The sequence below is a fragment of the Cupressus sempervirens genome, chromosome 3 (assembly GCF_028749045.1).
Source record: "Cupressus sempervirens isolate cs-2001-9-10 chromosome 3, ASM2874904v1, whole genome shotgun sequence".
Taxonomy (NCBI): Eukaryota; Viridiplantae; Streptophyta; class Pinopsida; order Cupressales; family Cupressaceae; genus Cupressus; species Cupressus sempervirens.
The window spans coordinates 534,030,414-534,056,298 of NC_143120.1; the positions used below are offsets into that span (position 1 = coordinate 534,030,414).

The window sequence follows — 25,885 nt, forward strand, 5'->3', positions numbered from 1 at the left end:
GTGAGGGCACATGAAGAACTACAAATGGAACATCAAAAGGTGGACGAAATGGACATCTTTGGTGAGCCTCCATGCATAATTCAAGGGGTGACTCTTGAGGATGAGTTGCAAGAAGTTTCAAATATCCTTAAAGAGAAAGATAATCAACTGGGTGAGTTGAACAAGGAATTACAAGATATCACAAGAGAGTTCAAATATGAAGAAAATATTGATAAACCAATACAAGGAGCTATCTCCACCACATTCTTTGGGGGGATGCTTGAAGATCCTATAGAAGAAATACAAAAGGGGTCATTGCCCAAAGCATTTCAAGGTGATCAAGTTGTTGCAAGTGGCATGATTCACCATGAACTTCGATCTCCAAAAATTTTGCCTCTTGAAACGGAAGTTGATGGGCAACCCACAAAGATGTATGATGGTTCTCCTACCAGTCTTGAAGGTGCTATGTTTGGTAAGAGTCTATATAAAGAATGGCAAGATGTTCTTGAAGAGAGTTCAAAAGGAAATTATATGCTAGATGATGAAGCTTCTATTGACGAGGATATGCAAGGATGGTTGAGTGATGATCAAGTTGCTCCCATGTAAAAGGAAAATAAAGAACAGTTTGGGTTGATGCTACAGTTGGATATTGTGTTCGAGCAACTTGGAGAGGTGTTTGATGGGGAGAATATCAAACAATCCTTGATTTTTGAGGATACACTTGAAGAGATTCACAAGGATTCATGGTTCACTGTTCACAGTGACAAGCCCCCAAAGACGATATTTCATAAGCTTGATTCCAAGATTGACCCTAACTAGACTACCAACGAGTTCGATGTTGATACTATTGGGATGGTTCACCACGAACTTCGACTTCTTGAGGCCGTGGAAAATTTGCAGGTTCCATTTGAATGAGTCAAAATCGGACATTTGAGATGCAATTACACATGAGGCATTTCGTATAATCGTGTTGTGCGAATGGATGCAAAAAGTGAGATGAGTGAAAATGGAAGCGAAAAATGGGATTACATGCATGTGCAGATGATGAATGAGATGGAAAACATGTAATCACATTTGTCAAATGATATGTAAAGTGTTCTGACATGGGAAATAGAAGTGGAATGTGATGATGATTTCGCATGAAGTGAACCAACAAGTTCTTGGGAAAGAACTTGTAACTTTTCCAAAGTGGAGAAAACCAGCAAACAAGCACAAAGCACAAAAACACAAAAGAAAAATGTACTTTTGGAAAGTGACTCAAACATGTCAAAAAGCAACGCACTTCAATATGCAAATTCAAATTTGGAGTTTGGGGAAAAACCAAAAATATGAAAATGAACCATTTCATTTTTAAAGGAAAAATGCACTATTCATGGCATATATTTGGAAAAGTCTGCAATAACAAGCCATAATATGCATGGAAATAGCAAGATAAGCATAAATTGATGAGCAAGTTTGAAAATGTCCACTCACTTGGAGGTTAGAGAGCCAAAATAGCAAGTTTTATAGACTTGAAGACCAATTCTCCCTCAAAACCAGATTTTAAAACAACTTTTTGACTTTTTTTGTTCTTGCATGTAATGGACATTCAATGGTCGAATTTGACACGAGAAGGCCAAAAATGTGGTCTCCAAAGACAAGAGCACGCATTGAAACTCAAAAACGACCTGTCTTGATCCAAATGTATGGGCTGAAATGCCATTTTTTGAGTTTTCTGAACAAAAACTTGACATTTTATTGCAAAAATCTGGGCTGTTTTGCAAAAGCGTTGCCAAAAAATGCATATTTTTGAGTCATTTTTGACTTGTGAATGCAAAAAAAACTTCTCCAAATGCAAATACATGGATCCTAATGCAAAAAAGTGACTTCAACATGCATAAAAGTGGATAAAAACATCAAGTTTATGGGCATTTTTAGCAAAAACGTGATTGATAAAAGACATAATATGAGCAAAGCTTTGTCTGTAGCTTATACTTCTTAATTCACAAAATCATTAAGTTATTTTTACTTTTAGGAGTCTTTGTTCCCTAATCGTAAAGTTTTTCCATATAGAAGTACGACTAGACTTAGAGCCAAATCAGTACATTTTCAGCTAGCCTTTGAGTTAGTAAAGGTTTATTGGTATCACTGTTTCCAGCTCTTGATAGAAGTGTAGTTAGAGATTCACTCTACCCATTACTCGCTTCATGAGTAAGTGGATTCTTTCTTAAAAGTTAAAAAGAAAGGATATTGGTAACACCCATTTTACAAAACCTCTCAACTTCTTGCTTACCTTGAGTTGATCCAAGGAATGTGGATAAGGGGGAGCCTTCCCTTTAAGGTAGGAGAGATTCTGTCTCACACACTATGGCTGATCATCCTATTTTGCGGCTGGATTTTTACCCAAAACTGTCGCTTGCAAAATATCCACCCAATAGTAATGTCCCCATTTTTGGCTAGCATCCTTAAATGGTCGAGTCAGTTGATTATAGTTACCCTCGTGATTTGGGTGTCTTGGTGGTGGACTTACTGTTTTTAGTAAGTCAAATTTGGACAATTACCATATTTGGTAGTATAAATGGTGGCATTGACAATTCGTCATCACCTCCATTAGATGGGACTATTTATTGCACGGGTTCATATTTATTAATTATTTACTAAAAGTTTCATTATTATAATAGCACTTCATTAAAATAATGTTATAAAATGATGTCTTGGTGAAACTTCTTAAGTAAAGTTGCTTTCGAGAAACTTTGTGCCAATGGGGGATATAAATATGAACCCATATGATGAGAAAAGTATCCAATTGTTTAATTTTTTCTTTTTGTCTTGATAAGATTTTTTGAAGTTGTTGATTTTCCAATCCCTTGTTGAGGTATAAGCTGAAAAGCCAGGTTTGAACCTTGGAGCTCGGGCCCAAGTTTGGATTCAAGCCTAGACCTACCACGGACCCAGACAAATCCAAGCGGACTCGGGAGGACCCATGCCGACCTACGACCCATGGGGCCATAAAAGTGATTTAAAAAGACAAAACAATGAATTTTTTAATAGTTTTTTGTTTGCAACCCTAAAAGAAGCCAAATAAGAAATATTTCATTTATCTAATCTCTCTTTTGCTTTCTCATTTTGGTGAGGCCATTTTGCAAGTTTGAAGAGAATGTTGTAGAGATTGTTTGTGGAGTCTCAAATTCTTCCAATAATTAGTGTTGAGTTTTCCAAGTTTTCATTCAATTTTTCCTCTTTTTTGATAGTTTGTTTTTAGTTTTTTCATTGTTCTAAATTTTTATAAAGTTTTTGTATGAGTTTTGAAATATTTTTATTTTATTTTTGTTATAGATTGCAAGAATGAGTAGGCAAAGTTCAGTGGGTTGGGAGGGATCCCAAAGATTTAAAATTGATAAAAGTTCTTCTTTGTGAAGTATACAACAAGAATTAAACAATGTGTTAGAGGAGGAGGTATATATGGAAATGCAATTTTTCCAAACCAAATATAGAAGCTCATAGTATCAAGTTAACATCATTTCATAGGCCTTGTGGGTCAAGGGATTAGCATGTGTGAGGGGCCCCTAGAAGGAGGTAAGAAGGGGTTGTTGGCTGCTCAAATAGAAAGCATGTTAAAAAAACAAGAGGAGCTGGTAGGTTAGTGTCAAAGGGGAAAAATGATAGAACAAAGGAAAAACCACCAACACCACTCTATCAAACAGCCACTAGACAACATCCCTTCCTACCTACCCCTTCTACGGATGAAGAAGAAATAGAAACACCCCCATCCTGGAAGAAAGGCCCATTAGAGAAGGCCTTTTAAAATGAATTGAGAGAAGTTGCAGACATAAAGGTTGGGCATTGTCTCTTTACGAATGGTGTTCCATTCAATTTAGTGTGATCACCTTATTGGAGAGAGATGGTGCAAGCAATAAATGAAGCACCTCGTTGTTACCAAGGCCCTGGATATGGAAAGTTGAGAACCACCATATTGCATAATGAGTGAAAGAATGTAGAAACCCTCCTCAAGCCAATAAGAGATTCTTGGATCCAAACTGGGATGAGTATTATCTCTGATGGATGGAAAGATTGCAAGAACTATCTATTAATAAATGTGATTGTTGTCACCCACAAGGGGGCAATGTTTTTGAGGGCACTTGATTGTGAAGGATAGGTAAAAGATGCAAATTTTATTGTTGGGCTTCTCATTGAATCCATAGTCTATGGGAGTTGACAATGTTGTCCAAGTAATAATGGACAATGCTAAAGTTTGTAGGGTTGCAGGTGCATTGGTAGAGGCATGACATGATCATATCTTTTGTACACCATGCATTGTCCACTCCTTGAACTTGGTGATGAAAGCAATTGGCACCCAAATTGAAGGGGTGAAAAAAGTGTATGAGGGTGAAGAGATCCAATTGTTTGTGAAAAACCACCATATGTCCCAATTTTTAGAAATTTCTCCTGCTTATAATTATTGAAGGTAACTCTATTGAGTTTCATTTATCATTTTGTGTCATACTTCTCATAATTGAATAAAATGTTTTTTGTGTTGTTTACATATTTGAAATGTGTTATTAACTGGCAATTTGAATTAACATGGTAATAGGTTGCTAAAACAAGGTTTGCTTCACAGATTCGTCCTTAGACAACTTTTGATGCTGAAAGAAGCATTGTGCCAAATGGTTATTAGCAACCAATGTGGTGGATGAAAGTAAGTTGATACAACAAGGGCTAAAAATGTAAAGGATATGATCTTGAGTGATGATTGTTGGAATAGGGTGGAATATGTATTAGAATTCACTGAGCCCATCATGTCTATGCTTCGGTTTGCCAACACTCATGAGCCTCATTTGGGGGACATATATGATTCGATGGACTCGATGCTAGAGAGAGTGAAAATGGTAAGTTTAAATATTTATACAATACTTCACCCTTGTTTATTGAGAGATTTTGATATTTAATTTTAATTAACACTACATCAAGATAACTTACATGAACATCATTTGACATCCCAGGCCATTTTGAAGAAGATCAAGATCTTGAGGAAACCTTCTACAAATGGGTGGAGAAAATTGCTTTACATTGCTGGAGCAAGATGACTACACCTTTCCACCTGGCGTATGCACTTTCTCCCAAGTATTATAGCAGTGAGATACTTTCTATTCCTAGTAGAGTGGCGCCATATGCAGATCCTCATGTTGCTAGTGGGTCTAAGATGGCATTTGGCAAGCTCTTTAGCAATCTTGAGGTGGCATTTAATGTTAGAAGATGTCGTCGGCAGAAATTGTGTATCAGCTGACGGGTCCCTTCGGAAAGGAAATTGTGTATCAGTTAACAGGTCCCTTTGGAAAGGTTCTTGTTATGTAGCTGATGGGTCCCTTTGGAAAAGTTTTTATTACGTAGCGACATGTTGTATGTGGCCGACGGACTCCTTTGGGAAAGTTCTTCGGAAAGTATTTATAACCCTTTCGGGAAGCATTGTATTCATCTTATCATTCAAGCATAATGTACTGTTTGGCATATGCAAATAATAATAAGAAGTTCTGCTATTCATATCTATTGTCTGTGCGTTGATTTCTTTACCTAGTATGGTAAACATTTCGCGCCGTTGCCCGATGGACCTAGTACGCAGGCAGGCGAATGAAGATTAAATGCCGAATCAGTTGAACAAGAATAAGAATAAGTTAAAGGAAAAGGATGAATTACGCGCAGCACAGGAAAATTTAATTTTGGCACAACAGGCTGAATGCAGATGGAGATTTCAGCAAGTTACGGACGGACACAAAAGCACTGAAAATTTTTTGAAAGAGACTCGACAGCGGCTCGATTTGGTGGAAGAAGCAAGGGAGGAGTATTTGAACCTACATACGCCACGGGAAAAGAATTATGACGGAAGGAGATCGACTCGCACAGCTCAAAGTGCCGAAAGAGCACGAGCGTGGAGTGACCTTTTTGTCCGAGATATACTTCCGAAACAAACAGCTTTGGTTGACGAAACCTCTTCTTCACCAAACAGCGCGGAAGTTGAGAACATCGTGGGTGTTGCAAATAGCGCGGGTGTAGAAAATAGCACGGAAGTCGAAAACAGCGCGGTGTGCAGAATAGCGCGGGTGTCCAGAACAGCACGGGTGTTGAAAATAGCGCGGGTGTTGGAAACAGCGCGGGTGTGCAGAACAGCACGGGTGTTCAAAACAGCGCGGGAGCTCAGAACAATGCGGGTGCTCAAAACAGCGCGGGTGTTCCGAACAACGTAGGTACACAACAAAACCCCCAACATACAGTGATAATGGCAAGTCCAAAAGAAAAGTTGCCTAAATTTGATGGTGATGAAGCAGCTGATCCCATTCGACATTGTAGAACATGTGAAACGATCTAGAGAGCGAATGGCATAACAGATGCGAATGAATGGGTCCGACAGTTTCCAGCCACCCCACGGGTGTTGCGATTGATTGGTTTACTGACACAGATCCACAGAAATTAAACACGGGATAACATTAAGGAAGAGTTTTGTGCAAAATTTCAAATATTGCGCGATGATAATGAGATCGTCAATGAGATATTCAATACCAAGCAAAAGAAGAATGAAACAGTACGGGTCTTCACTAGGAGGTTGAAGGACTTAATTAGTAAAATGGAAAATAAGCCAGCAGATGGGCTCCAGAAAAGATGGTTCATCGAAGGCCTTCACCCGAAGCTGCGGAAAAAGATGAAGATCGTGCCACCATCGACATATACTGACGCATACGATCGGGCATTGAACCTCGAAAGTGAATAGAAGACAAAGAAGAAGAAGAAGACCAGCTCATCCGATTCAGATGACGATGAGCCTTTAGGAGAAGATAGCAGCGACGATGAAGGCAGCAACAAGAAAGTCTGTTCTCTTTAGAAGGACATGCTTCGGATGATGAAAGAGTTCAAAAACATGAACAAGGAGACTAAGGGCAATGACCTATGGTGTACAGAGTGCAAGAAAGGAGGCCATACGAAGGTATCCTACCCAAAAGATCAATTTTATGAGATTTGCCAGATTATGGGACACTCGGTAAAGGAATGCCCTTTCAATTTGAAAACAAGAACACCGCAGCAAGTGTTCCTAACACAGGAGGCATCCCCGTCAGAAGGGAACGAGAACACCAGTACGAAAGGTGCCACATCGGGAGGATATAGAAACAATCAGCGCGGTCAAAACAACAACAATAATGGTGGGAGGAGTCGAATCCAGTACGATGCCAATGGCCAGCTGATAGTTCAATGCCGCGCATGCAATCTGTGGGGTCACTTCGCCTGAGAGTGTACAACAGCGAACACACCGAAGTTGTTATGTAGATGGTGTGGACCTGGCAATCATGACGATGCTAAGTGCCTGAAGTTCGCAGTAAACTTGATTACTGTAAGGATGGATGAGGAAGAAGTTTTGGCAATCACTCGGAAGCAGGCGAAGCTATACCCCGATCCGACGGAGGAAAAGAAGAGACTAGATGAAGCACGGGCAGAGATCCAGAGAGCAATGCCAGTAGAGACGGCACACTTGAAGGACACGCCTGGTACTTTTGTACGGAACTGCGCAGAACAGAACATTGTACGACAAATATTGCAAGCTGAGATACCCGTCAAGATAAATGATTTGTTGCTCACTATGCCTTAGCTCCGATCGGCACTCACAAACATCGTTCTCGTTGCTAAACTACCAGGAGAACATGGAAGGGAGTAGGAAAGTGGAGCAAGTACAACGGACAAAAAGGGGAAGGAAAGTGGCGCAAGTGCAGAAGATTCGATGCTATTAGCCCTCTCATCCGGACGCCATCCAACAGTCGTCGAAATGGGAATTCTCGGGACTGTATTGACGGAAACGATTGTGGACGGAGGATCCAGTGTCAATATGTTGCCTGAAGACACCTGGAAAAAGTTGGGACAACCAACATTATGGCTGCCTACATTCCAGCTGCTAACGGCCGATCAATATGGAATCAAGCTATTGGGAGTACTCACAGCGCAACTAGTGACGATTGGAACACAACCATTCCTGTTGGACTTTGTCATGATCCCACTGAAGCAGAGAGGATACGATGCTATTCTGGGTCGGGGGTGGTTGATACAAGCCAAGGCAAAACACTATTGGAAGAAAAATATTTTATCACTTGAAAGCAAAGGCCGGAAGTATGTCATCGATCTACACACTCAAATGGTTGGAGAAGAAACTCTATCGTCGGATTTCGAAGGAGAAGACGATGAGAGGAGGCAGAGTATGGAACCCGATCAGGAGGGAGTCCTACGATTGGAAGGAGATGACGATCTGGATTTAGTAAATGGTCTTTACCACTGGCAGATGGAGGATTATGAGCTCTTTCCGAGTTGTAATATGCTAAGGATCGACGAAGGTAAGAAAGAAGGAAATGAATGTCCGAAGGAACACAGACAAGCTGAAGAAGGAAAGGCGAGTATGACTGAAGCTGAAGGAAAGAACATACAGTACGAACCCAAAAGAAGGAAAGATTCTACTGTACAACTGCGTAGGAAGAAATTCTTACGTCGAACCACAGATATAGCAGAAAGGTACCAGCAGCAAGGAAGACACATGATATGGTCTGCATAGGCAACAAAGAGGAAGGGTTCAATAAAAGCTGTAGCAGTACAGACTGAATGTGTTATTGACGGACAGAAGGGGCAGCTGACAAAGTCCATGGTAGCGAGCTTCGAGAACAAACTAGGCGATATGGAGATGACACAGAACAGGCATAGTAGGTTTCAACTCGGACAGTGCGTGTTGAAGTACGACAATCGGAATAAGGTCAAACCAGGCAAGTTCAAAGTTAAGTGGGTCGGGCCATATCAGATCCGGGAAGTAGGGGACAACGGAGCAATAAAATTATGGACTTTGGATGGACAGGAAGTGCCTCAGGCGGTGAATGGCTTGAAGCTGCAGGAATACCACGGCTGGAAGACTTTTGCGTCATAGAATGGCCTTCGGGTGACCCCTTCGTCATTGCAGACCGACGGTCGAAGGGAAAACTGACTTTGCTATTCATTAAAAAAAAAAGAAGAAAGAAAAGCAAAAAAAAAAAAAAAGCGAAAAAAAAAGAGAGAGAAGTGAACTGTACGGATTTTTCACCCTGCTCACCATACGGATTCCTCATACTATAAAATTTGCCAAGAGTGTACGGTTTTTCCCATGTACAGATTTTCTTGGCAAGTGTACGGTTTTTTCCCTATACGAATCCCCCGGCAAGTGTATGGATTTTTATGCAGTACGGATTTCATCAGTTTGCATCCGTACAGTGTACGGATTTTGGAAGGAGCTAAAGTGAAGACAATGTACGAATTTTTTGAGCTTTGAACAGTACGGATTTTATAACAATGATGCAGTGTATGGTCTCCCAGAAGGTTGTTATACGGATTTTGCATTTTTCAGCGCCTGAACTGCCGGTCACAAGACTACAAGAGTGCAACAATTCACGTAAGATTGAGAACAACTGTATGGGTTTTGCACATGATAGCAGGCATTGCGTCTATCAATTTGGCACATTGGTGAACGAATTTGGGCCCCTGAAGTGCACACACACATGTACTTGAAGGTCTCTGTGAATGATGAACAGAGTATTAAAAGCAAGCACCCGAGCCGTGTTCAGATCTTAAAGCAAAGTAGAGATGCTACCGTACAGGCACCGTACGAATTTTGGGTTCTAGCCATTGTACGGATTTTAAGTATAATATGGTGTACGGGTTTTGCATAAATGATAAATATGGCATACGACTTCTACCTATTATTGCATTCAGACTTTGGAGGACGTTACAGGGTATTGCATAAGGAAGGAGTCGATACGGTGGCAGGATGTATATTGGTAGCACAAAAGAGTGACAGGAGATTTAAAACAAAAATTTTAAAAATCGACAAATCAAGAATGCTCAGAATGAGTATCAAATGATGCCATAGGGAAGGGGAAGCACTAGCGATTGCTAGAAAGAGTGTCGGATTAGGAGAAATTGCAGAAATAGTGTGTTCCATGCAGTTTCGTGTGGGTTTCGGAGTGCTAATTTGGTCTTGGCGGTGAGGGGCGCTGCCCCTCGACCTTGCCTTGTATTGCGACAGGGAGCGCACCTGGGGCAGCGCCCCAGGACCCCATGGGGGCGCTGCCCCTTGACCCCATCGGGGGCGTTGCCCCCTGGACCCCCAGTCGTTGCGAATATCAGTCGTGGGAGTCTGACCAGTTGAGAAGACTTGGAGCTGTTGCAGGCATGGAGTGTCTGTGTACCAGAGGCACTGAGAGTAGGTGTTGGCCGTGAGGCTGTCTTGGTGGATGCGTAGAGAGCTCGGGAGGAGCTGATCATCCAGTTGGAGGTAATGCAACGACACTTGGCTCAGGGTATCGAGGAGTTGGAAGCAGAGAAAGTAGCACAGGTGGCTATCAAGGTCAGCTTGAGGAGTCAGTATTGTGTTAGCAAAGGCTATAGATGCAACAGGATGAATGTGAAAGTGATGTGGCAAATCAATATTGTTGTATTAGTTGTTTGAGTTTTGTTTTGTAGTCGTCAGGAGACGACTTTTCTTTTTGGGGGGGATGATGTCATCCGTAGAAATTGTGTATCAGTCGACGGGTCCCTTTGGAAAGGAAATTATGTATCAACCGACGGTTCCCTTCGGAAAGGTTCTTGTTATGTAGCCGACGGGTCCCTTCGGAAAGGTTTTTGTTATGTAGCGACATGTTGTATGTGGCCGACGGACTCCTTCGGGAAAGTTCTTCGGAAAGTATTTATAACCCCTTCGAGAAGCATTGTATTCATCTTATCATTCGAGCATAATGTACTGTTTGGCATATGCGAATAATAATAAGAAGTTCTGCTATTCATATCTATTGTCTGTGCGTTGATTTCTTTACCTAGTACAGTAAACATCATAGCAGTGAGATACTTTCTATTCCTAGTAGAGTGGCGCCGTACACAGATCCTCATGTTGCTAGTGGGTCTAAGATGGCATTTGGCAAGCTCTTTAGCAATCTTGAGGTGGCATTTAATGTTAGAAGAGAGTTTGCAAATTTTGTCTCAAAAAAAAATGCAAACCCTGATGCACTCAAGGACCAAAGTAGAATGGATGCCATTGGATGGTGGTACTTACATGGGCAAGGTTACATGTACCTCCAACCTCTTGCCATTAAGATCCTATCACAAGTATCTAAGTCCCTTTTTTTCTCCTTTTTTATGGCCACTTATCTTGTAGAATTAGCACTCTTAAATTCTTATTGTGTTATAATTTTAAATTTACGACTTCTAATTTTTTTAAATTTGTTGGTTGTCTCTCTAAGTTGCAAGCTTTTCTACTGCTGAGTGGAATTGGAGTACATACTCCTTTATCCACTCAGTGAAGCATAACCGGTTGGATTCCAAGAAAGAAGAGGACTTAGTATATACTCACAACAACCGTCGCCTCTTGTCACGCAATAATCCAAGATATAAGAAGGGGCAAGAGAAGTTGTGGGATGTGTTACCCAAGACTGTTGACTTGGATATGACCGTTCAGGATCTAGCTAGAATTGCCTCACTAGATGTTGAAGAGGAGGAGGATGTGACAACATGAGGGGCTAGTGGATCTGGTTTGGGTTCCAATGATGAGGATGTAGATATAGCTGGGGATGAAGCCATTGATCCCTCACTTTTTGATGACCCATTTGACCCTTGAGGGTCATTTGCATCTTTGATACTATGAATCTATGATCATTGATGAACTATTAAACATTTGTCATCTATCATTATGTTTCAAACTTTAATATCTGTCAATTTGATGAACTAGTTTTTGTTTTGAAATTTCATTTTGCAATTTAGTAATCCAATGTATGATTTTCTTTACAATCATGAGCATAGATTAATGAGCGAGTATTTAATGTTTATCTTTGACATTTGTATAGATCAATGATTAACATTGATATATTCACACTATGAAATGACTTAGTTTTACAAATATGTACATTTCTCTTTCTTTTTTGCACATACATACAAACGTATATATATATATATATATATATATATATATATATATACACTCACGAACCCACCCACGAACCTAAATGGGAAATATTGTTTTTGCCCAAACCCACGAATCTGGACCCCAAACCTAAATATATCTCTGAACCGGAATCGGCAACTTAGGGTATAAGGGTTTGGAATTCTAGAGTGTCTTCTATTTCTGTGTCTACTGTGGTTTAGAATACAGTGTCTTGATGGGGTTAGCATTTGTTGTTTAGTTGTTGTTGAGCAGAGGTTAATGTTGAAGGGAAATTGATTGGTTTGGTGAGAATTAGTTGCTGCCATTGATCATTATTACTTGTAGCTTGATTCGGGAAATTACTGTGCATTCAAAGAGGTTGCGGGCAACACATTTAGCAACGTTTCTGATAATGTCATACCTGTGATCACCTAAGTGTTTGTTATTCTCAGTTTTTGAATGTCCATGTCTTCTGTAAGGCCTGCAACCACATATTGTTACTTGTATTTGAAGCTCGAAGGCCTGCAATTTATTTATTCAGGCCCATAATCAATTTGTAGAGGGCTGCGTTGCATATTGGGAGCCTTCATTTGGATAAAGAAGGGCTGCAATCATTGTCTGGAGGCCTGCGTGCCTATCTTTTGCAAGGTGCCTTGATCATGGGAGCTGCATTTAGACTGCAAGGGATTCCAACATTCAATCTGAAATATTGAAGCTACAAAAGTGAGCAGCAGTGCTTGGAGAAGTCACTGCATTTGGTCCAGGTTGTTTGGGTAATGTAAATTTGGAGTGAGAATAATTAAGTTGTAGATTAGTTACTGGGAATTAATAAATTGGAGCTAGTTCGAATTTAGTTATTTTGTAATAAAGACTTTCATTTGAAAAGGTTACTATCGATATTTTACGGAGTGTGGGAATTTGGAAATTGGGGAAATCATAAATCCACAAATATTGGACAAATCATTTCAGTTGTATTAACTTTGCCTGCCAAATGTTTGATTAAATGTCAGACAACTAAATAATTAAGAAAATTAAGTGTTGTCAAGCTAGAGCCAGTTGAGAGTTCTTACATGAATCATTCTTGAAAAAAAGGAATAGATACTTGGTATAATTTCAGTTAAAATCCTGTTGAAGCCACCTACGGGAAGAAGAGAGACTCCTCTATTTCTGAGAGGATAGATTTATCTAATTACACCGTTGCCTAAAGTTATAATTTTGTAAGCTGTAGTCTTAGTGACTTACAAAAACTTTAGCCAACAAATTATACTCTCCTTATATTTGAAAGGAGAAGCAATACTTTTCTTGGAAATGAGGTTTGATTTGTAAGGTAATCATTGGAAGAGGTATTACTATCCTAGGAAATAATGTTTGATCATCATGATAATAACTAAGGTGGTTAATGGAAAACATAAAATTTGACATTTGGGAATGCTACAAACTACAAAGGTATATAATCCTTCCTTCTTTTGGTTAATTTAATTTTGTGAATTATGGGTATATGAATTAATAAACATAAAAATCTTGAAGTATACATTTGTGGAACTATTGCAATTATGAAAAGATATTTGCATATTTATTTTTCTATGTTGCATGGGTAGTTGTACGATATACATATACCCCTGGAATGTGTACCAGGTATTCGTACATGTACCCAAGTACCGAGTAATCAGTGGAGAAAATCTTAGCTAAGGACCTTGATTAAGTTTTCTGATTTTTGTTTCAGTTTTTTGTTTTATGTATCAGCTTTTTCTTTATCAAGCTTATTTCAAAATGTAATCACTAATCAGTTTGAAACTTTGATACAACGATTGTAAGACATGTCAGTTTGTGTACTTATTCTTCAAAGTTAATGCTTGACACTAAACTTTATCATTGTTCTTGATTTGAAAACTCAATGTCATTATATTGTCAGACTTTCTATTAACTATTAAACCATATATTAAAAAATTTACATACTCAAAAGTATCCACATCTCCTATTTTGAAAAACAATTGTACTCATACCCATCTCCAAAGTGCCCAAATGCCCCTGTCTCCCTGCAACCTTGTTATTTAGTCATTCTTATATAGAATTTTGTGAATGTTGAAAATTATATAGTGATGGATAATTATCTCTTAGAAACACATTTTCTAATTTCTTAAAAAAATTCTAGTCTCAGGGTTTGTGGGCATGCGTGCGGATATGTGTAGTTTGCAATTGTGTGAATAGTCATAAGGTCTGATTTTCACATATATACATGCATGGCTAACAGGTACTACTTGAGGTTTATGGATCCAAGAAACTCTCAAGCAATAGTTGATAAATCAAAGGAGCGGTAAGACTCTTTTGCATATGAAATTGAAATTGAGAAATTTGAACTCGATTTGTTTATAATTTTCAATTTTCATCTGCAATCCAAAGTTCCTAATTATGAAACTTTTATTTGATCTTGCTATGATGTTTTGGTATGTGCATTATTATTGATATATTCTACATTAATGGGTTTTTTCTTCAATTTTGAAGGTACTGGGGTCCTGTTGATGTTTATGTAGGAGGGGCAGAACACTCGGTATTACATTTATTATATTCAAGGTTTTGGCACAAGGTATACTTGTAATCAATGATATCGTGTGACATTATATATTTGACTTTAAGTGGTATCAGCAATTATTCCAATCTTTCACATTTGTAGTGAAATTGACTTAGAGGTAGCCAAATAGTAAATTGACAAAAAAATTAATCAAATTATGTAATCAGAACTAGAAGAATTTTTTTGAATTGAGATTAGGATTAGTTTCTACCTTTATGTCTAAGATTGATAAACTCTCAGAATTTCTATTGCAGATTTGCAAAACACTTTTATCCTTTTCAAACATTTCTAATTAAGAGCCTATATGTGTGATATTAAATAAGCAAACCAGGTGTTGAAATTTAACATTTCCATAACACTTGCATGCCTCAATCCTCCACAATAAAAATGAAAGGGTATCATTTATGTTGTATTTGCATGGATTATTCAGGTATATAAACTTCATTATTTTGTTAGTCCATATGACTTTAGGACTAAGATTTTGTCATACTTTATTGATAGCCTGTCAATAGATTTGAGTAGCTTTATGAAGTGCAAGAGCAGCAGATACAAGATTAAACAATGAAGAATTTGTTGGAATACGGACAAAAGAAGGGAGAATAATAAGATACTTAGACATAACTTAAAAGGGCTCATATCTGTTGACTTTGAAATAAAACACAGCATAGAAACTTACTGAAAAGAACATCTATATGATATGTACATAAAAATTTCAAAAGTGAGAGTACAAAACATGTAGTTTTTCTTGGAGCAGTGATAGTCACGAGGAGGATGAGATTAAATTTCCTTATTTATTCTCTGTAACTTTTACACGCGTAGTGCTGTTGGTCTAGATTGGATCCTATTGCTAGTCGTCGGCTCACATTCAAGTGTGGTTAGAGATATCCATAGGAAATACATGATGCTATGGGTGATTTACAATTTAAACAGTTCATGATTACTTTGAGAATTTTTTTGTCATATAGTCTTTGACAGGAGAAGAGGGTTAATCACCTGAAGTATGTGATGATGACTTTCAATAATGACATCTATCCTTTCAATACAAGTTCTCATAGTGTGTTCTCTTATTGGTTCCCAGCTACATGGGGTGTAAGAGGTTTGTCAACAAGAAATGATTGTGGTTCTCTGTGTATGTTAGCATCTTGTTCTAATTTTGGAGTGCTTTTGCGTATTCATGAAGTATGTCAAGTAATTTAGAGACCACCTTTTTCTAAGAATTGGTACTTGAAACTTTGAAGGGAAAAGGTTGGTTTGTATCGATAATGAATTATGTATTGAAGAGATCCATGGCCTAAAAGAAAATAAGAATGTGGGAGGCATAATTTTGGAGGGATTATGAGTGGAGGTAGGTGTAATGCCCCCTTTCTAGCACAAGTTGTATGTGTTTGTCATTAGCCTATTATGATATTGCTATCAGGATTCAATTATTTAATTTTTTTGAGTCAGATTCATTGACCTATGTTTCATTAGTAGTGGTACACATGAACCCATCTCTCATGAGTATGAATGGAAGACTTAGCACTTGTTGCTTCTAGGTGATGCTCATAGAGGTGAAACACCAAGACTTCCTAGAAGGTCACCCCATGCTAGTACTACTCCAGCTCGAGCGTGCTTAACTATAGAATTTTCTCCATGGTTAAACCCACTCAGCTTGCAACCCCATTTGCAAAACCTTCAACAAGTGTTGTGCCTTGTGAACCATTCATTAGAAAGCTCCTTAAGTCCATTTGAAGTTAATTGGCCTTAGTTATTGAGTTAAACTTATATCAGACTGTATGTTCTTTTCTCTTAATCACAGGTTACTAATTAAGTTTGCATTTTTATTTGTGGATATAAGACTAGATTATCAAAATTGAACAATGTTTTCAATCTTTAATGCATGCAATATATATATATATATATATAACACACTGTATTTAAGAGCATGATCTGCAATAATATTGCAGAATATAAGAGCCCGATTTGCAATATTGTTAATCTCTATTTCTGAGTCTTGATCTGCAAGAAGATGATGGTATGTGAACTGCAAGTGCAATATAAATCAGATAGCAAGTGGATAATGATAAGCAATATGATTTGATATCAATCTGCTGAAGGTATTGATCATTCATTGATTCCGATGTCAATACTACAACAATCGATTCACATATATATTGTATTCAAAAGGTGTCTATCAAGATGGGCCATGATCTTTCATACCAAGAGTCACAATTTGTATATAAATTTAGTTTGTATTAACTAACTAATCAAATCACATGCATGATCTGATTAATTAGTGAATACTGACTATATGTGACTGTTTATATGCAATCAATTAAGATGCATATTAGACCGATCTGCAAGACCATCAGTTTGATATTGAGTAAATATATATGTACAAATCTCCATCTCAGTTCAACATTGTAATGTCCCCGTTTTTGGTGAGTCTATGCAGTTGATGGAGTTATCTCATCATAGCAACCCTCGTGAGCTAACAGGGTGTTTTGAGGGTCCCAGTTGTGAACTTACTATTTTTAGTAAGTTATTTTGGGCAACTGCTATTTTTGGCAGTGTAGTGGCTGGCTCTGGTAGTTGGTCGTCACCTGCACTTGATCGGGTTAATAATTATATAAGCTCTTATTTAGTTATTTTTCATTGACTTGCATTATTATAATAATGTTTATATTATTATAATAATGACTTTAAAAGATATTTCTTAAAAAGCGAGTTGGGAAGTTTCTAGTGTTGAGTTCTTTTGGGAAACATCCACGATTTCTGAAGTGGAGTTTTATGGAAACTTCTGCCAATGAGCTTATAAATAAGAGCTCATTTCATTGGGAAAAGAACGCTTGAATATATATTTGCTTTTGTGCCTTTGTGGCTTCTTCCTGTTTTCTGTCCTATGTGCCCTTTCTAAAGTATAAGGGTCTCGTCTAAGAAGTTCTTGGCAATTGTGCTGAAGTATACAATTGGCTGACATACTCCTATTGTATTTCTATGGCTAAGGAGAAGGATCTTGATTATCATAATTTTATTTGAATAATTGGACAAGGGTTTTAAGAAGTTTTGGGAGAATTCTAAGAATTGCCTGAAGAGCACTTGCAAATCATTGCTAAGGTATAACGATGGGCATGTCCTCCTTTTGTTTACACTATAGCTAGAGATTGGATTGATCATTTACTGATTTGAGAGACGAATCGGATTGCTTTCTTACCCTGCTGATTGCAATCTGAGAAATTTGAAATTGGAGCAACTGAAGTTGTTGATTGACTTCTGAAGACAGTGTTTTGTCATTGCAATTGTTCTTGGGTGAGTTTCGAACCAAACACAACTGAATACAGAGCTGGGCGGCTTACTTCTTAGGGTCTGCACTTTCTACCAGCTATGTGAGGACCCAGCTACCACTCATGTGGGCAATTCAGGCATATGCGGCTTGTGTTGGTGTGAGCTATTTGCTTGAATAGGTAGGTTTCAGTAAAGACCAATTGCAAATTGCGTCCAAGGGCTCTTTGGCAATTAATGTGGAGTAAGGGAGGATTAAATTGCATACTATAGAATTGTCCTAGCATTCTCAACCTTGTGATTTTGCTTGCACCAAGAGATTAGTCAACTAACATAAGCTTCTGAGAATTATGACCAAGTTCTTTAATTTGCTCAACTAATTATTTAAACAAATAAATTAAATAAGTGGTGATTCAATTACTTTAGGTGGTAAATGCTGGTCATTTCTTTACAATTTCTCGCATCCAAAATTCAAAAGTGAGAATACTATATATATATATATTTCACCTATTTGTATCTTTGGTATTGCAAGTTGAGGGTTCTGAAGAAAAACAAACGAAAAAGTTGTTGGAATTATGAATCATTTCAAATATTGGTATAAAGTTGAATTGTGTTAGTTACTTCAGAACTAGTTGCATACTCGCCAAAGCTTTATAAAATGCCAAACCATTCAAATGAAATAAGAAATTGGTGAAATCAGAAATTGTTCATAGTATAGCCAAGACAGGGTCTTTATAGTGGTATCAAAGCAGTTTCCTGCCAGCCTGTAGGAATTGGGCTCAGTTTGATTAGTGCTTGGTTTGAAGTGCAGTCAGTATTTGATTTGATATTTCTATCATGACCGACGATAGGAGATTTGTATCATGTATGCATTATACCCAAAGGGGACATAGTTCTCCTAGAGAAGGAGACCCTAAGATTCAGTTTGGTTTAGCTGGTAGTTCGGGTGGTTCTGTTGGCATGGGACTATGACCCACAGGTGCTGAGGTTTATAGAGATTCCCTACAAGCATTTAGGAATATTGCAATTGGGCAACAACAAATGACAGAGGTACTACAACAGTTGTCTAATACCCTATAGCAGATAACACTACCTCTAGCTCAGAGTAGGGAGAGAATTTGAGATGTTTCTGTTGGTTCTCATAGATCTCAAATTGAGGATCATGGTGGATTAGTTGACAGAGTTGACATTCATACTGGCACTCATGATAGGCTACAAAGGCCCACATTTTTGAGACCTGAGATGGATGCGGTCAGTATTGAGCCTGAGGCCGCTTCTTTTGCTGATGACGTGCTGGCACACTTTACGGAGTGGGATGCTTTACCACAGGATATTAAAGATCATTTGAATTTTGATAGGATCTTGACTCAAAAACAAGAGCATTCTAGAGCGAGGCTGGGAGCTGAGAGACAACAACCTCGATAGGTTGAGTTGTAGCAAGTTGCCACTAAGATGACGTTGGAGCACTTTGATGGTACTAGGAGAGTTATAGCTCGAGCGTGGATTCATAAGCTTGATACATATTTGGCTTTGCATCCTACCTTTGAAGAGGACGCTATCAGATTTGGAGTGTTGCATTTGGACGGAGCTGCCCATGACTGGTGGTACCATGGGTTGGTTTCTTTGCAACATGATCAGATTACTTCCTACCAGGAGTTTGTGGATCGTCTGATCGAGATATTTGATTGGAAGGATCCGGAGGTGTACTTTCATGAGTTAGCTTAGTTGAAGTAGTCTGGTGGATTGGATAGCTATATCAGTGAGTTCCAGAGGCTTTTAGTCATGGTTTATGATATTTCGGAGTGTAGACAAGTGATGTTATTTGTGATGTTATTCATGGAGGGATTGAATAAGCCACTTCGTGGATGGGTGAAGTCCTTAGACCCATCTTATCTCTAGGTATCAATGAGGAAAGCATGAGACTTGGAGTCCTCTTCTCGAAGCAAGGTTGCTTCGAAATCTTCTGCTCTTCTGGCCATGATGAGCCCCCACTAGTTGTAGGGGACAAGGGTAAGTTAATGGAGAGATTTGATGACATTCCTAGAGAGTATTTGAGGCAGTGTTAGCTTTGCTATTGGTGCAAGTGGCTTTTCTCTAAAGGTCAACTAAAGGTCATACTTGCGCGTTGAGGCCGAATGAAGTAGCAAATTGTGGTATGTGGGTTTACATTGATGTGATTGAGGATGAGTTATCACAGCAGCATTAGGATGTCGAGGACAATGATCATACTAATGATAGAGTTTATACTGTGATGAGCATTTATAGTTTGGTATTTGACTCACATGTCTAGGATTTGCACTAGGTACAAAGTTGGTCTAAGCCTAAGCTGGATTGTCTTTAGAATGATTGGGTAGCCACAGTGAATGAGAGTGCGTTGAGATCTCCTAAGGTTTTGTCTATTAGTGTTGTTTCGACTTTTACATCACCAGCACGAGTATTTGGTGCTATATTGCAAGTCATGTTATTAGGTCTAATGATGGTATTGGCATTCAGTTGGTTTAGGTAGGACATGGGCATCACTTGCTTCTTGTGGGATCCTAGTGGAGGTTTTTGCATGATGCCGGATTGCTTAAGGACAAGCAATCTCGGGGAGGGAGGACTGTAATGTCCCCATTTTTGGGGAGTCTATGCAGTTGATGGAGTTAGCTCATCATAGTGACCCTCGTGAGCTAACAGGGTGTTTTGGGGGATCCTAGTTGTGAACTTACTATTTTTAGTAAGTTATTTTGGGCAGTTGCTATTTTTGGCAGTTGCTATTTTTGGCAGTGCAGTGGCTGGCTCTAGCAGTTGGTCATCACTTGCACTTGATCGGGTTAATAATTATATGAGCTCTTATTTAGTTATTTTTCATTGACTTGCATTATTATAATAATGTTTATATTATTATTAAAATGACTTTAAAAGATATTTCTTAAAAAGTGAGTTGGAAATTTTCTAGTGTTTGAGTTCTTTTGGGAAATTTCCACGATTTCTGAAGTGGAGTTTTATGGAAACTTCTGCCAATGAGAGCTTATAAATAAGAGCTCATTTCATTGTGAAAAACACGTTTGAATATATATTTGCTTCTGTACCTTTGTGGCTTTTTCCTGTTTTCTATCCTGTGAGCCCTTGTTGAAGTATAAGGGTCTCGTCTGAGAAGTTTTGGCAATTGTGCTGAAGTATACAATTGGCCTACATACTCCTACTGTATTTCTGTGGCTAAGGAGAAGGATCTTGACTGTCATAATTTTATTTGAATAACTAGATAAGGGTTTTAAGAAGTTTTGGGAGATTTCTAAGAATTGCCTGATAGGAACCTGCAAATCGTTGCTAAGGTATAATGATGGGCATATCCTCCTTTTTTTTACACTATAGCTGGAGATTGGATTGATCATTTACTGATTTGAGAGAGGAATCGGATTGCTTTCTTACCCTGCTGATTGCAATCTGAGAAATTTGAAATTGGAGCAATTGAAGCTGCTGATTGACTTCTGAAGACAACATTTTGTCATTGCAATTGTTCTTGGTTGAGTTTCGAACCAAACACAACTGAATACAGAGTTGGGCGGCATTTTTCCTAAGGTCTGCATTTTCTACCAGCCATGTGATGATGCAGCTATCACTCACGTGGGCAATTCAGGCATATGCAGCTTGTGTTGGTATGAGCTATTTGCTTGAACAGGTCGGCTTCAGTAAAGACCAGTTGCAAATTGCATCCAAGGGCTCTTTGGCAATTTGTGGAGCAAAGGAGGACTAAATCAAATACTACAGAATTGTCCTTGCATTCTCAACCTTGTGATTTGGGCCTGCACCAAGAGATTAGTCAACTGACATCAGCTTCTAAGAATTATGATCAGGTTCTTTAATTTGCTGAGCTGATTATGTAAACAAACAAATTAAATATGTGGTGATTCAATTACTTTAGGTGGTAAATGCTGGTAATTTCTTTACAATTTCTCGCATCCAAAATTCAAAAGTGAGAATATTAAACTATATATATATATTTCACCTATCTATATCTTTGGTATTGCAAGTTGAGGGTTGTGAAGAAAGCCAAACAAAAAACTTGCTGGAATTATAAATCATTTCAAATATTGGTATAAAGTTGAATTGTGTTAGTTACTTCAGAACTGGTTGCATACTCACCAAAGCTTTATAAAATGCCAAGTCATTCAAATGATATGAGAAATTGGTGAAATCGGGAACTGTTCATAGTATAGCCAAGACAAGGTCTTTACAAACATGAATGTGCAGGCCAAAATAATGTCAGTGTCATAATAATGTGTATATGTATGTGAAGGTACGTGAAACATACATTCACATACATAGACAATCTTTAGTCTCTAACCGATGTTATTCATTAACACTCCCTCTTAGCTAGGGAAGATAACTAAGATGAATGAATTATAGATGTCACCTTACTTGTGATATCAAGGAGTATATTTGAACATCACATCTCATGACATTCATAGAACCTAGTTATGGTATGTGCACTTGACATCATGTCACATGATGTCTACTATAACACATCATGTCGTCTCACCATGATTATCTCATAACAAATATAATGATTTGTAAGGGTATAACATCTGATGATATCAATCAAAATGTTCTAGAGATATTGCTATCGTAGCCTACATAAAGATATCACGTCACATGATATCCATCCATCAAGATAGAAAAATATTATAAAGTCATCACCTCACAATGTTTGATACAAGTGTACATTATCAGCAAGATCGTCACTTTACTATAAGGTGCACAAGAAGAGGGTCCATATAGTCATAAAGTCACACATATAACAAAAGAGTTTACACATTAAACATCTTAATATAGAATCTTATAAATAAAATATATTAGAGACCGAGTCTCAATTACATTTCAACCATACCAAGTTTCTTCCTCAAGTGCTCTTCCTCAAGTGCTCCACTTTGACTCTAGAAAGAGGCTTAGTGAGAATGTCTGTAGTTTGATCACTAGTGTTAATATTCTCTAATTGGATGGCATTCCTCTCTACCATATCTCTCACATAGTGAAATGGGATTTCGATATGCTTGGATCGATCATGGAACACTAGAGTTTCTGACAGCTAGATACAACTTTTCTTGTCACATAGAATAGTAGTAGGCTTTAGAGGTTTTCCAAATAGTTCCACAATCAACTTCCTAAGCCATATAGCTTCTTTGGCTCCCATAGCAGCTGCAATGTATTTTGCTTCTGTATAACATTTTGCCACTGAGGATTGTTGTCAGCCGGCTTGATTGTCGTCGGTGTTTTTGTACTTTGTAGCCGACGTCGTCGGTAACTAGTTTGTAGCGGACAGATTTTGTAGCCGACGGATAGATTAGTAATGTTTTGTAGCCGACGAACTCCTTCGGGAAGGTTCGGCCTAAAGTATTTATACCTTGTCTGGAATCATTGTAAAGCATCTTATCTTATCTCATCACTAGTTATGTAATATGTTGGCATATGCGAATAAAGGAGTACTGCTGTTTGTGTTCATTATCTATGTGCATTTCTTAATTAACCTATGCCGTAAACATTTAACGTCATTGCCCTATGAACCTGGAAGGAGGGAGGAATGAAGCTTAATGCCAAATCAGCTTAACAAGGATCGAAATAAGATAAAGGGGAAATATGGCATACACAGTGCGCAAGAAAATTTAATTTTGGCACAGTAGGCAAAGCGCGGAAGGAGATTCCAAAAGATTGCTGACGGAAATAGGAGCGCGGAAGAATTGTTGGAGGAAACTCGACAGTGGGTGGAGTTGGTGGATGAAGCACGGGAGGAGTTTTTGAATTTGTGTTCACCGAGGGAAGAGAATCTAGACGGAAGAGCATCGACTTGTATGGCTCGAAGTGCCGAGGGAGCACGAGCGTGGAGTGAACTCTTCGTCCAGGATACACTTCCACAAGGGACAACTTCAGAAGATCCTTCTTCACCAAGGTTCGCAACTGTTGAGTCCGCCGGTGTGGGATTGCAGACCGCCAATGTGGGAGAACAGTCCGCCGGTGCGGGAGTACAGTCCGCCGGTGTGGGAGAACAATCCATCTGTGTGGGAGAACAGTCCACCAGTGTGGGAGTGCAGTTCGCCGGTGTGGGAGACCAATCCGTTGGTGCAAGAGTGCAAACTGCCGGTGTGGGAGTGAACAACGCTTGTTTACAAAAACCAATTGTGATGGCAGGACCAAAAGAAAAATTGCCGAAGTTCGATGGCAATGGTACGACCAATCCCATTCGACACTGCAAAACATGTGAAACGATCTGGAGGGCAAGTGGCATAACTGATGAAGACGACTGGATGAGGCAATTTTCGGCCACCCTACGGGGCATGGCAATTGACTGGTTTACTAGTACAAATCCACAGAAGCTAGACAGTTGGAATAACATTAAAAAGGAGTTTCTGGCCAAATTTCAACTGTTGCGTGATGATAATGAAATTGTAGCAGAGATCTTCAATACTAAACAGGGGAAGAATGAAACTGTCCGTGTCTACGCCAGAAAATTAGAAGACTTGATAAACAAAATGGAAAATAAGCTAGCGGACGGACTTCAAAACAAAATGGAAAATAAGCCAGTGGACAGACTTCAGAAAAGATGGTTTGTGGAAGGTCTACGCCCAAACTTGCGAAAGAAAATGAAAATTGTGCCGTCGTCGTCATACACGGAAGCTTATAATAGAGCATTGAACCTCGAAAGTGAGCACAAGACGAAGAAGAAGAAGAAGACTAGCTCCTCTGATTCTGATAACGACGAGCCTTCCGAAGAAGATAGCAGCGACGATGAAGGCAGTAGCAAGAAGGTTCGCGCCCTATAGAAGGACATGATCCGCATGATGGGGTTTAAAAATATGTAGGAGACAAAAAGCAGTGAGTTGTGGTGCACAAAGTGTAAAACCGACGGTCATACCAAAGGATCCTGTCCAAAGAACCAATTTTGTGACATTTGTCAGATCATGGGCCATTTGACAAAGGAATTCCCCTTTAACATGAAAACCAAAGGATCTCCACAGGTGCTTCTTACACAGGCAGCTTCCACGTCAGGAGGGAACGGAAATGCAAACATTGATGGTGCCACTTCGGGTGGGTACAGGAATAATAGTAGAGGGCTAAACAACAACAATGCGAACAATAACAATGACAGCCGAAGTCAAATCCACTATGATGCGAACGAACGGCTGATCGTACAATGTCGAGCATGTAATTTGTGGGGGCACTTTGCTCGGGAGTGTCCAATGGCAAATACACCCAAACTTTTATGCAGATGGTGCGGACTTGGCAATCACGAAGATTCCAAATGTCCAAAATCTAGAGTCAACTTGATCACTATCGGGACAGCTGAAGAAGAGGTGTTGGTGATTACACGGAGGCAAGCAAAATAGTACCTGGACCCAGTGGAAGAAAAAAGGAAATTTGGGGAAGCACGAGCGGAGATTGAAAAGGCATTGCAGGCGGAAACATCTCAGTTAAGGGACACCACCAGCACTTCGGCAAGGAATTCCACGGAACAAAACATTATACGGAAAATTTTGCAAACAGAGATACCTATCAAGATAAATGATTTGTTTCTTACAATGCCCCAGCTCCAATCTGCCCTCACAAATATTGTGCCAACTTCGAGGATACTCGGAGAACAAGGTAGAGGGAAAGAAAGTGCTGCAGGCGAAGAAGACTAAATGTAGCTAGCCCTCACATCCGGACGGCATCCGATGGTCGTCGAGATGGGGATCCTCGAACATGTTCTCACAGACACAATAATCGACGGAGGGTTCAGCGTAAATGTCTTACCGGAGAAGACTTGAAAAAAGTTGGGACAGCCAATGTTGTGGCCCCCTACATTTCAGTTGCTCATAGTGGAGTAGCACGACATCAAACCCTTGGGCGTTCTCATGGCACGGCCGATGACGATTGGCACACAGTCGTTCTTGTTGGACTTTGTTGTGATCCCGTTGAAGAGAAAATGATACAATGCCATCCTTGGCCATGGATGGCTTATTCAAGCTAGAGTCAGACACGATTGGAAGAACACCTTGTCACTCGAAAGTAAAGGCCAGCGATTTGTTATTGATCTGCACACCCAAATGGTCGAGGAAGAGGCCCTATCATCAGATTTTGAGGGAGAGGAGGATGAAGGCAGACAGTGTATGGAACCGGATCAG

The 25,885-nt window shown here is 39.1% G+C and overlaps 1 protein-coding gene across 1 annotated transcript in view; it reads left to right on the forward strand.

The window, feature by feature from the left end:
• The window catches only part of EMB2369 (tRNA synthetase class I (I, L, M and V) family protein), a 257,898-nt gene that overhangs the window by 171,857 nt on the left and 60,156 nt on the right, over positions 1–25,885 (forward strand). Inside the window, exons 12-13 of the mRNA XM_089820739.1 lie at positions 14,169–14,231; positions 14,420–14,501. Coding sequence (XP_089676865.1) covers positions 14,169–14,231; positions 14,420–14,501 — 145 coding nt within the window. The remainder of the gene's footprint in view (positions 1–14,168; positions 14,232–14,419; positions 14,502–25,885) is intronic.